Consider the following 14,181-nt stretch of genomic DNA (forward strand, 5'->3'; position numbering starts at 1 on the left):
TGATTTAGGTGCAGGTTCGACATCCTCTATAACTAGGATGGACTTGACAGCCAGCACCAGAACAGGGATAATACTACTTGATTTAGGCTCCCCTCGTGTGAGAGGGATAGGAGTCCGATACATCATCCAGTTCACGCTTGGCTGATGATCTATGTTAGACAGCAGTGCAGACTTGGAAATAACCACAGGGCGTTTATTACGCCACTTTGTGTTTCGTAGAAACGACATCCACCCAGAGTGGCTGTTGCGGTAGTGCATGCAGGGGAAATGACAGACTGTTGTGGTACCTGAGGGAATTGCATGTACTGTGAAAAACCCCGGTAGGGAGCTATAGTCTGTTAAACCCCCAAAAACCTGTGCAATACCCTGAGATGAAAGGATAGCATGTTGATGTAACCCCAAGTGAAATACAACAATGGGGTCCGCCAGGCGATTCGCAATGGAGGCCAGGGTCTTGTAAGGGGCCCGGCACCTGATGGCGCCGTATACATAACCCTGAGTCAAATCCTCCATACTCATACCTGCAGTACATGACTTGCAGGATAGCAAAAATGGGTGTAGTATCGTGCTCTACTTCCTGGTCAGACATATCTGACTAACAATCATCGTGGAAATATTAAGCAGCGCTATACTGGTCCTGACTGGCGCTAAGATTAGCTGCAGGGACCCATTATCAGCGTATGCAACACACAGTTCCACCTAAAATATGGCAACGGGCAGCACGCAACAGTATGTGACCAACCTCACAAATATTGACAAGTATATATATGTGAGGTCTCAGAACCACCCTAAGCACACCTGTATTAGGGCAGATTGTAAAGAAAAGGGATAGATATACACTTACAGGTGAGAGAAAAAGCACAGTCAGCGCTAGCATAAGTCACATACAATGCAGATATATATATATATATATATATATATATATATAGTAGTTCTGTAGGACCGGCACTCTGCTATACTCTGCTATACTAGCAACAATGTGCCCCAGTGCCTTCCGCAAACAATTAGATAAGCGAGAAGAATCAGCAGCACTTGGAGACTGTGAAAAGGTGTTTAATGTGTACCCAGCACCAACGTTTCGGGGCCACACGCCCCTTTGTCAAGGTAAGTAACAGGTACCTGTTAAACACCTTTCACAGTCTCCAAGTGCCGCCGATTCTGCTCGCATATATATATATATATATATATATATACACACACACACTACATATAATATACTGCAAATGGCACTACATTCAACTGCCCAGATTCAGTGTCTGGGAAGGCTATAGCGCTGTGTACACTGACCTGAATGGTGAGGTACGCAGGGGGACTGGGCCAACTGCCATCCTAGGAGATCTGCTGCTGCACCAAAGAGATAAAATGGCCGCCTGTAGACCTCATAGGAAGAGTGGCCCACGGAGGAAGCAGCTCAGGGACGTCAGACCTTGCTCTGGAAAGGCGCGCTGAGCTGAGGGAAGGAGCCGCTGTAACAGGGAAGGCTGCCTCCCCTGGCCGACTATTAACCCCTGGGACGCCGGCTTCCCGTTGCCGAACTATAAGTCCCTGGTAGTCTAGTGTACACGCGGGGTATGGGGGGGGGGGGCCCGCCGCCACTGCCAGCGCCTCCGGTCCCCAGAGACCGGAGGCAAAGACTGCATATACCCGCGGGTCAGCGCAAGCGGTGACCTGCGATCTTACCTGTTCCCTGGCGATCCGGCAGCAGTCCTGGGCACCCGCAGAGTCCGGCTAGCACAGACTCTGGGGTCCTGCCATGATCCCCAGATCTGTACAGACGTTGCGACGCCGGCGGGTGGAGGAGTGGCAGCTTGGACATCCAATGGACATTCCGACACTGTCGCTCGGACGAGTTCGAAAAATAAAATTAAATTAAAACTCATAAAATAAAATTAAGCTTAGGGGCTGCTAATCAGCCCCCCCTGCGATAACGGTGACAGACTCCGGCAAGGCACCAACTTAAAACTGAGGTGCCTCTGGCTTGGGGGCGGGGTTATAGGGAGAGTGGACCCAGTGCATCCTGGGAGCTGAAAGCTTTAACTGCGTGGTGCCCGCATTAGGTTTCCATCCTATATCCCCAAGGTCAACACTGTGGACCCCCTATGGACCCTGAAGAAATATTAGTAGCGCTTAGTAGTAGTAGTAGTATTCGTAGCTCTTTCAAACAGACCAGCGGCTCTCAGAATCTTCTATTCAAACATCTGTACACTCAGGCGTCTATTTACTAAGCAGTGTTCTGAGACAGAGTGAAAAGTGATAAGTCTGTGATAAGGTGCCAGCCAATCAGCTCCCAACTGTCATTTTTCAAACACAGCCTGTGAGATGGCAGTTGGGAGCTGATTGGCTAGCACCTTATCACAGACTTATCACTTTTCACTCTGTTTCATAACACTGCTTAGTAAATAGACCCCTCATTTTGTTACAATATTGTGACAAATTACAGAAAACCTGAGAAACCAAATACAATATTACTTCATTTTATTTGCATATTTAAATATATATTGCACATATCATGTCCACTGCATATGATTTGCTTCTAGTTTGAGTGCTGCTCATCTAGCACACCTATATATGTTTGTCACATCCAGCCATACGCTGTGACACACACAGCTTTCCACACACACTGGGTGAGAATCGCATATATCAAGCAATATGCCCAGTGTTTCTTTTACTTTGAATTCTCATTAGCATTAGAATTTGTAATATATTTTCAATGTAGACAGTACTCAGTCTTTAACCTTTCTCAGTTTCAGAATAAGGTGTGTACAATGTGTTTTATATTTACACCTTTGGCTATGCTAAGTACAATTCTAGTGTGTCTATGTGTGACAGGCTCAGGAAGAGATACATGTCTCAGGTATCCTCTCTGCAATGAGGAAGGAAACACTGTACTGTAGATGAAAGAACACTAACCATATCAGGGATGTTCATAGTAGCAACAAATTCAAAAGTGAGAAAAGTGCAGATGTGGCAGTTTACAGGGCTGCTTACTTACTCCTTAAGCATCATTATTTAAAATGGAGAGAAAATTAATAATATACTGTGTATTTCGTGAGAGTGAACAAGATGATAACACTTTGAGGGAAATACCCTGCTCAGAAAAGACAAGATGAGCTCAGACTGCTCAGAATATGTGAGTAATAACTCATATAGAATTAGCATATTCTAATAAGTAGTGGTTTTGGCATTAGAACTGAATCACAAAGCACACAAATATTGACCTGATAACAGTTAACATTATTATGTCTAGCTTTGTTCACTTACTTTGGATTCAGCATGTGTTGTGTCTAAATTACTGAGACAATTTAGAACAGTTGCACGTTAGGACTCAATGCATGAACCACTGCACAGGCTCCAATCTATCACAGAGATGTAGTGTATATATGAAATGATGATGAAGGTGGAGCACAGTTCTTCAGCACCTGTCACACTGATACAATTGTGCTGTCCACCTCTAACAGCGCTGCACTGCAACAGGCTTGCTACTGAGTGGATGGGGCTATGGCACCTGCAGGTTGGCATTCTCTCAATTACACCATTTCTTGAAAACTTGTAATTGAAGTAACCTGTAAAAGCTAATGCTATTTACTGTATGTATTGTTTTATCAATTTCCTACAGTGTACAGGTTAAAAGGTACAGAGGAAGATATTTTGGATTTTATTGTTGGATGTTTCAGTTCAAGCTAATGTTGTTGGAAATTCCCCCTGCCCGGGCTATTTATTATTCTCCCTGGCAGTCTGAGCCCCATGCAACTGCCTCATCCACCTTTATCAGGGACGTCACACTGCTAGCATGAGTAACCAATGGCACTGTAATATATTTCCTCAGACACTGGAGACATTAAGCAATAAGAATCTGTGACCTATTATGTTCCTGCAGATAATTTATAACGTAAACTCCGTACCGGCTTGTTTCCTGCTTACTTGCACTGCTAAATATAACAGAGTGAAATAGGAGTCTCAAAAAAGAAAAACAAACATTTATTATACATTACAGATAATTCTGCTATATAAGGAGAAATAATTGTTTGTGGATAAGGCATGTCTTATCTTAGAGAAGAGCCTTGTTGTCAATAGAAAAGAAAGTGTATTACAGTTAGATGTATAGATTCAGAAAGGCTATGTCAGGACTGTACAGGGATTGAAGTAAATGGACTTCCTCAGGTCTTCATGCTGACAGGAGGCTGGAAGCACACCAGCTGTAAGTGCATGCTGCTTTTAAATTCATTCAACAGCTCCTCTAGTAACCTGTGAAAGAGAAACAAATGTATTTTGCAATAACCTATTTCCCTACATTGGTTTTGTATTACTACAAAACATATAAATACAAGCGACAATGGTTCCCTTAAATTAGTGACTTCCAAAAAGCTCACAAACCACCATGGAAATCTGTCACCGCATAAATGCATATTTCTGATATTATTTAGTAGTCATTACCAACATTGGTGTCACGGTATACAACAACTTCTACTGTACTAAGGTTATTAATGGTCACATCAGAGTTTTGTGCTTTAAATATAAGTACTTACATGGCCGAGGAGCACCATAAATCCTATATACAAGTCTTGGAACCTGCTTATTATTGTCAAATTAACAATGTAGTTACTGTATATTAATAGACAATGGGCCTGATTTGGAGTTGGACACATCTGTGAAAACAGACATCTCCTGTTTTTGAGCCGACTGTGCATGCGTCTGAATCGTGAGACAGAGTGTGCTTATGCGACGTACCTTGTGTCCGAAGTTGCAAGTCGGTGTCTGCGTGTATCTTGTGTGAATGGAGACCAGCATGAAATAGAAGTTTCTAGATGAGGAGCAATAAGTTGGAAAGTGCAGCTCTTTCTGACGGGAGTGTCCTGGGTGTGTATGTACAATTCCATGTAGTTTGGAGTCGGAGACGACTGTTTCTTACAAATCTCCTGCACCTAACATGGGGTTGCTGCACGGCTGCATCTACGAATGCTAGAACAGTGGGCGGGATTGCTTTCACATTCATATGCACATATTTGCGACTTAGTTTGGACAATTGTCACACTAGCATATGAAAGTGAGTACAATGCTGCGGCCCTAGAAGTGTACAACTCAGACTCAGGCCCTATATGAGGAGTAGGACAATAATGCTTCACTTAAAAAGTACTTGTAACTAAGCAGAGGGAAGTGATGCTACCGTGGGTCAGTAAACCAGACAGAGAAGTACGGTATGATAGGCTTGCAGTATGCTGTCCTATGCTCATCACATGGAAGATCCAGCTCCTGTCGCTAATGGTTGGGTACTGAAACATTTTCTCATCACTCAGTAAATAACAACAGACATATTCAAGTTATAAACAGAAAATATAAGGTACATATTTAGATTACACAACTCACTTTTTGTCACTGCCGCTTGGAAGTTGGGGAAGAGCTTCCAGTGCTTGTTTAAAACTGGCTCTGCAAGACAAGCAGAAAGAGACTGAACATTATACTAGACTGGCATACAGAAACAAGGCCGCACATCTCTGATAATGTATAGTTTGTCACTGGTGCCAAAGGATAGAGTTGCGTCATCGTGAAAATTAATGTTTAGCTACATCTTATATGAATTATTTTACAAGATATTTCAGCTGACGCACAAAACTGCCACAGTCTGAATAACATTTGCACGTGTCAAGTCAAGATGTACTTTGATTGTTGTGTGAAAAACACCTTTATAAAGGACATGTTTTATTCACACTTAGGTTGATGAAAAAAAACTGGTTTGGTTACAGATACCTCAGTATGTTACTAGAGGAGGACGTTTGTAATATCAACTGTTTTAGTTAGCCGATTTCCAGTAATTCTACACATTAACACTGCTGATAAGTATGCAGGACACCAGCCGTCAGCCAGCCTCTACCTGCTTCCATAGATTTTCCATGGATTTTTTAGGATCTCCTAAATATTAGTAGTATACTAGTGTTTAAGATCATTTTTTACATTTTAGGTGTGTTCAGGAATGAAAAAAAACCCTACAAATTATTATTTTAACACCAAAAAAACTAAAAAACAATGTTACTGAAAAGAAAACTCTTGCACCCACGAGGGTGGACATTTGGATAAAGATTCAGGTCCTCAGCTCAGCATGGGCAACTTAACTTTATCTAGTGTAAACATCTAGTTTTGGTTTAGAAAGGTTAAAAGACACTACCACAAGCAGACACTTCTGTAAGACCCAGAAGAGTATCACTAGCTTCATGTATATGTAGCTTTTGACACAGCTGCATCCCTTTATATACTATGTCTACATTTCTTCTGTCATACTTTTCTGTTACTTTTATCATTAAAAGACAAATATACTTACACACACACACACACACACACACACACACACACACACACACACACACACACACACACACACACACACACGGAAGAAAACTTACTTGCTGTCACTAGTCAGATATATAGCAATAGCATCTCTTAGTGCACAGATTTCAAGACGTGCCTGTTGAGAGAAACTTAAATGTCAATAACAACAGAGAAAAAGGTAAAGTAAAATATATAAGAATACTTTTATCCAATTCCACGTAAACTATTAATACAAATATAAGGAAGGAGACACTGATATAACGGACACACCTGTAATGCGCCATTCCTACTGAATGATGACACACATTGCATTAGCCGACTGAGCTCTTCACCAACAGCTTCCACAATCCTTGACATTACTCTGGGAACTATTTCTTTGGAAATTGTAAATACCTGGAAATATCAACGGGAGATATATATTGTTACCACCCTAGACTATCTTTTATATCCACAACTGAGAGATACAGTAAAGCTGCATACACACGACACAATCTGCCGTACGAAATTGCGATATATCATTACGTAGTTAATGTAACCAAAACGGGTTGTAAGTTGCATCGTCCCATCTGAATTCATCAAACGATGAATTGTGTGTACACACTACATGAGGATCATGCAGAGTGGTCGCAGGTACCATGATAGCACGGCAAATTGTGTAGTGTGTACCCAGCTTAGAGCTGTCACAAGTGCTTTGTGGTCCTGGCAATTGTAGCATTCAGAGCTTTGCGTCTCTTTACAGATGAGTGGTTCGGATCTTCCCGACAAGTTTGGACATCAAAATGACATCTTTCACGGACATCTGTGCCAAGATGCCCATGATTTGCCTCTTCCGAGATCCGAAATTGGCGGAAAGATCCAAGCCAAAACCGAACAACTAATCTCTAATTTAACAGCAAATAACAGTAGGGTTCTTGTGGCATGTTGCCTGCAGCATATATAGGTTGTATCAGTTATTATGTGACAGGAACTTGGAGCTTACACTACCTGTTGGGTATAGTAGTAAATTATGAATAGGTATTCAAAAAGAATATTTTTGGTCCCCAAATTTTTTTTTCCAATCTTCCAGGGTACTTGCATTTACTTAAATACTGGTAATAGAATACTGCTGGGTTTAACTTTAAACCCAGGAGAATTGAATACTGTGGCTCTGTCTGTGTTACAAACTAACACTGGGCCTGAATCAGCATTGTGCTGAACACAGATTCCGGATTATTGGGAATCTGCGCATGTGTAAGACCCAGGAGCAAACGCAGGATTTTTATGGGGAGGTTTTCATAATAATATATATATATATATACACACACATATATATAATTTTATACACACACACATATACAGCATACACACATCTGACGCAGCTCGGACAGTAATGCATGCAGGAGGCGTGAAGCCTCTTGCTGCATTACTATATTACAGCTATCGCAGCTGCTAACATATTAGCCGCTGTGATAGTTCCTGCGTCTGCAGCTGAATCACCCCCAGAGTTCTATCAGATATGTGCTGGATCAAAAATTTGAATTTAATGAGAAAAGAGAATCCATCATTTGGCATGTGATAAAAGAAAGAAAAGATCCAGCACCAGATTTCTCATGATGGAAAGTTGCAGAACTGGGCAATAGCAGAATAATTTAGCCATTCTCTATTATTATGCCTGGGAGATTATTTCAATATTCTGCACTCACTGAAGAGACCAATAAAAGCACAATTCTGCCAAAAAAAAGAAAAACAGGTAATTGTTTAAATCATATTGAGATAGATGCAAAGATCCGGTTTGTTACAATTGTCTAGGGATCAGACAACAGCAACAAGTGTATGACTTCCCAGTCAGATTTTCTAATTTGTGCACATGTACAGGAACCTTTACCAACCTGCAAGATGAAATGTAAACAGTGATAAAACACAAGTACCCCAAAACTCACCTCTGCATGTACAGCAATGATGTTCACTAATGCCTCCTTTAAATAGTTTCTGACACCTGAGTATACAAAGGGGGCACAAGTCACTTATGTTGTTGGCACAATTATGATCTTAAGAAGTTCTACATGCTATCCCCCCTAGTTAATAGCCATATACACATTATAATTCTAAAAAGAAAGAAAGAACAAACAACCAACAAACAAAAAAAAGAATAGGAAGTGTGCTGTAATATGATTATATAGAGTAGATTCTGACTTCAACAAATTATTTTCTACATATTCCCAGACTGAGTAGGCCTGGTCGCTTGGTAATAGGCTGGAATAAAAAATGTTTTAACAGGCCAACATATTCTGCTTGGCCACTGACTGCACACATGCTGTATTGTGTCTGCTTGCCAACGGTCAGTAATTTTGTGGTCACACAAACAAAATGACGACAGGCCAATTTGGTTTCAAGCAACTAAACTGACTGCATGTAAACAGTTGGACAATTATAATTTTTTTGGATAGGATACAGAAATGAGAAGGCTTGTTTTTATTTTCAAAATAAATTTATTTTAGTACCAACATTGGATAATTTAGTCACCGCAAGAAAAAAATACACACTTATGTAACCTTTAATAATAAATTGTGTTGATCCAGAGGAAGAAGAAATAAAACCCCAGTCGCAGGGGCGTCTTAAGAGAGGAGGGGGCCCGTGTGCACTCCTCGTACGGGGCCCCCTCCTCTCTCCCCGGTGGCCGGCAGACGCATGCGCAGAATGCCGGAAAATGGCCACAGCGGCCATTTTCTGGCATTCTCCACATGCGCAGTAGACTCCGGGCACACTCTAGTGCCCGGAGTCTACTGCGCATGCGCAGAAAACCGGAGAGATTGCTGCGGCGGCCATTTTCCGGTTTTCTGAGCATCGCAGACACCCGACGTGGGACCACGGACAGGAAAGTCTAAAATAATATGGGTGCAGTGTGTGTGGTGCGGGGCACCCATTATAAATATGCCACTGCCCAGTCTACAATTGATAAATTATCCTCAAAGAGAAAAAAATATTTTGCTCCTGTGGTAGGATACAAACTATGGTCTATGCATAAATGGGACAAACATATTTAGCTTTTAGGGGCATATTTATCAAGACTGTTTTTCATAAAATGATGCAGTTTCTGCATAATTTAATGTATCACCGCTATGTAACAACAATTTACATAAATCTCCTGCAAAAGGCTAAAGGCGGGTATCCACTTATAGATATACAAACGAGAGCACGATTACGACATTGCTGTCGTGCTCTCGTTTGTGTATCTAGTGATGTGCCTAGACTGAACGTTCACTCGTTCAGTCCAGGCACATCCCTCATCCCTGCACATGCTGAACCTGACGAGATAGTCAGGTTGACCAGCATGACGGGCGATGTCGGAAGCGACCAGCGGGCACGCGCATCACTGGTTGCTTCCAACCAAAACATGCCCGATGCATGCGCGATTTGCAAGCGATTGCACGATAACTACGTCGTTATCGTTCAATCGCTTGGTTATATCGCTAAGTGGATACCCCCCTTAACTACCACTGCAGATCGCAGTCCTCGTCATTGTCAATGGGGACTATACTAACGTACTAAGCTCCAAAAAGAGTAGCTTTTCATAGCTTGGTCCCGAAGGCTACCACCATCCTAAGATCGTGGTAGCCGCTTTCTGCTTATGGAGGTATCTTTGGAGGAGAGCCAAGGATTGTCACAAACTGACACAGTGCGCATGTCAGTCACTGTAGAGTATATAGCTTTATCGATAGTGCTGCCCTGTAAAAATTGTTAGTATATAGCTGGGATAATTCCCACTGCAATGTATACTGAAGATAAATTACAGCACTACCGTGATTTTTAATACACTGTTGTGACCATAAATGTCCTAATAAAGAGTTCCGTTGTCATTACAGTAATAGCTATTGTGGGCATGTCCAAACCCTTGAAAAAGTCCTCCTAAGGATGAAACATGTTGGGTCATGCCCACAAATTGCTATTATTTTTATTACCTCATAGACTTGTCATCTGGACATCTACATTGGTGCTGCAGTGCCGCCTGGAGCATCCTTTGGACGCACCAGGCACGCACCATGTTGTCTGTGCAACTGATCGGAGCATCCTTAGGAGGCTCTGGGCAGTGCTGCACTTCCCGGTACTGGCGGCCCCATCCCCCCTCTGCACTACGTCATGCGCTCAGGAGGTGTGACCATCACAGGACGCACTGCTGCCCTGTTACAACACTGCTGCTCATTGAGCACTCTTATAAAATTACCTCTAGTAAGTATAAATACATCTTGTTTCTATAATTACAGTGTTATTATTTATTTTATGAACAGTGCAAAGATCTAAAACAAAAGATGTACTTGGACTACTTTTGTGCAGTGTCAGGTTTCCACTGGGATGTTACCAAAACTGTTGGACAGAATTATATTGATCAGCTTAGCACTGAGAGTGAACAAAACGTCACCAGACCCTGGTACTCCCATGAAAGCTTTGTCTATGTGTCATTAATGAGCTGCACTGTATCTCTGCTCGGGGTTACACATCTGAGACATTTCTGTAGTACTATAGTTTCAAGTAGACAATTGTGAACAGGTTTCTGGATACATTTTAAAGAAGTGCATTAATAAAATCACTTTCACATTAAGAAATTACTTCTTGTGTGCACTGACACAGCATAATGTTGTAGCCATTAAAATGCAGTATAGAAAAGTAAAAAAAAAAATAGTGCACTCTCATTATATTTAAAGAACCATTAAAATCAATTGTCATATAGAGTTGGTACTAATAACATTCACAAACATCCTTAAATTTGATTACATGTTACAATCTCTTTACATTAGATAAAGAAAATTTTAGGTTTAGTGGCTGCTTAATGTACAATTTCAACATGATAAAAAAAATGACAACACGAGGAAAGGCAAATATTGCTCCAATTTAGCTTTTTTTACATACACAAATTGGTATACTGTATATTAGATTATTAGCATGTAACAGAAGCAGCAATCACAACATACACAATTGCAAAGCTTATCTTTCCATGCCTACCATATCACTCGCATGCATGTTTTAAAGTGAGAAAAACTTTCAACCATAATGAACATACATAACAGCCGTATTAAAAGCATTTGAGGTTCATTTATTTGTTTGCTATACAACACACCAAAAGTTCTCAAATTTGGCAGATCAGAACAGAACTAATTGTATTTAAAATGAAAATTGTAAGCATGCATGATAGTAGTATATGATTCTATAATGGTCAAATTTAAACTGCATCCTGTATATTAACCCAATTGATAGAAACTTATTAAATTATTTAAACACTGGGGGCCTATGTAATAGGGTGCGACTTGCAGCCGCTGCGGGAACTCCTGCAAGTCTTCCTGTATTTTTAAGCGGCAATCATTTTAAAGCCAAATCCAGGTTGGTTTTGCCTTTAAAAATGATTGCAGCTTTAAAAAATAGACTTGCATGAGTTCCCGCAGCGGTAGTAAGTCACACCCTATTACATAAGCCCACGGATCTAATAATTACTGGTTGTTTAATGCCCATAAACAAAAAACTATGTAGGAAATTATATTTAAAAAACAAAACAAAAAAGACTCATTAGAAAGCATTTCTAAAAGAGAAGAGGTGTTCTGTATTAGGTTCTGATATTATGGAATCTGCAGTATTTAAGCGAGTTCATCACTAAATTTAAAGCTGCTATCAGTTAGAAGGGAAAACCAGCCTTCTAACTGATTGCCGCTTTACATTCAGCAGCGGCTTGCTGTAATACCACAGGTTCCATAATATCAGAACCTATTACATAACCCCCAAGCTCTTGTAGTTGGACTATCCCAGAACAGTCACAGGCTGATAAAATAATTAGTGAACATACGCCATAGCAGTACCAGGAGTCAGAGTTGGGAGAAGGAAGAGAAGACAGACTTCAGACCATACTTGCCAAATTCTGTAAATTTATTATAATACGTAGATCCAAGGCAAATTGCATCACCCATCCTCTGGGCAGCACACTGCAGTAGGAAAGTGGGCGGCTGCAGAAGACTGGTCAACTCTGTCGGGAGAACCCACTAAATTCACGAGTCTCCCTGACCTTCCAGGACAGTTAGCAAGTATGCATAAGGCATTTTGTGAAATCATTGGCTCTAAAGTAACTTAATCCTACAAAACCACCAGTAATTTATATGCAGAGAAACAAATTAAAGTATATTTATGATCAGTTCTTATTTACTTCTCCAGAATGTGCTGGATATACACATGAAGGCACTGACCGAAATTTCTTATGTCTTGATTCGGGAGGAAAGACGGCCTTATTCAGAAGTGATTGCAAGGTAGAACTGAGGTGTAATGGGGCACTCTCATTGAGGCCATAGCAAAAGGATTGCAGGCTAAGCAGAGTTGAACGTATATGTAAACACGCAAGTATGAGACGTATATCTTTTGCACTAAGGATAGGGGCAATGCAAGTGCACGCTGATAATGATGAGGTCTATGAAACCAAACATACAGATGGGATCAGTGTGACCTCTACAAATTGGTAAATATATAAGTTCCATGCATGCAATGTAGGAGCAATAGTGGAGAACTTGCGTTCAACCTGGTATTAACGCAGAAGGACTGCAAGCATTCATATTCATTGGAGTGTCTGTGGGGTTTCTAAAACTGTGTGTCCACAAAAAGTGGAGAAAGACCGCTGCCTTCACTGCAATACCAGCGGGACATTAAGAGACCAGTATAGTGCTGCATGCAGACTGTTATTCCTTTCCTAAAAGTGCTCAATTTAGGTTTGTATTTACCCCTTTTTTCCGTAATAGTGCTTTCCACACTGTTAGTAAACGTTCAATAATAAACCTATTAGAATACTGGATATTTGCCAATACTGGATATTTGCCAAGTGTGAAATGTTTCCAGCCCCACTAGAACTGGCAGCGCCAGGTGTCTCGTGCCGCATGGCGTATTGAGGATAGGTGTATGGACACATCTGTAGTAAAAATAATCTGCAGTTTCATCACCAATCATCCCATAATAAATTACAAATAAACTTATATTACAATAAAGTGTAAGTAGAAAATTAAACTAACACACCTCTTTTATAACTGTATTTTAAATTCACCGGGCACTTAAATAACTAGAATTCCCTAACCTTTAAAATCAACTTACTCAAAAGGTGGTCAGAGCTGCTACCTGTTTGTCATGATGTCATGTCTGAGTGAAGTGTCCCCACCCACACATCCCAATATCAGCACTTCTCGCCTACTTGTCTGTAACAAAAATCAGTACTGGGATTTCCCCTGGACTCAAATAATAAGAATAACAACTTTACTGCTTGCTCGACCTCTCTCTGTTGTCCTTCCAGTAAATCTCAATCAATACCCGATCTCATAAACAGAAAGGGAAGGTGCATAGTGTGTAACGGAGAAGAAAATGCCACAACCATTAGATGTTACGCTTTCCCCTCTTCTGTATAATGCTTGTGGTGTGGCTGCTTAAAAGAAAAAACAGCCCTCCCCTCCCCCCGAAAGGAAACATTATATGGTTGTGGCTAGGATGTGGAACGTGAAGCAGCTGATAAACATGTTTTTTTTTTCCACTTTTTGCCAACAGAGAATGAATAAGTGATCTGAATGGCTTGAGGAATTAGAACATATTCACCTATTATGAATCTGGGAAAACATGGAATAAAGATAATTATTTTGACAAGTCATGGCTGAGCTATGAAAACCCTTGTCCAAAAGGGAATGCAGGCACAGGCATTTATAAAACCCTGTCTTGTGCATTGTCAAACAGAAGCAAAAGTACTGGCGAGTAAATATTTATGTGGCTATTTTACCATTGTAATGGTTCTATTCATATGATATAACTAAAGTGGGAAGGTACAAAACAAGAAGACATGTACTTGGGACAAAAAGCTTCTTACATGAGACATGT

The 14,181-nt window shown here is 40.9% G+C and overlaps 1 protein-coding gene across 1 annotated transcript in view; it reads right to left on the reverse strand.

The window, feature by feature from the left end:
- Positions 1-3,962: 3,962 nt before the first annotated feature.
- EXOC2 (exocyst complex component 2) overlaps positions 3,963-14,181 on the reverse strand; it is a 222,857-nt gene continuing 212,638 nt past the window's right edge. The window contains exons 23-27 of the mRNA XM_088471721.1: positions 8,241-8,296; positions 6,592-6,714; positions 6,396-6,457; positions 5,365-5,424; positions 3,963-4,245 (exon numbers count right to left, since the gene is read on the reverse strand). Of these exons, the coding sequence (XP_088327847.1) occupies positions 4,158-4,245; positions 5,365-5,424; positions 6,396-6,457; positions 6,592-6,714; positions 8,241-8,296 (389 nt within the window). The 3' untranslated portion in view covers positions 3,963-4,157. The remainder of the gene's footprint in view (positions 4,246-5,364; positions 5,425-6,395; positions 6,458-6,591; positions 6,715-8,240; positions 8,297-14,181) is intronic.

This window comes from Taudactylus pleione, unplaced genomic scaffold (genome assembly GCF_031769625.1).
Source record: "Taudactylus pleione unplaced genomic scaffold, aTauple2 ptg000116l, whole genome shotgun sequence".
NCBI classification, from domain to species: Eukaryota; Metazoa; Chordata; class Amphibia; order Anura; family Myobatrachidae; genus Taudactylus; species Taudactylus pleione.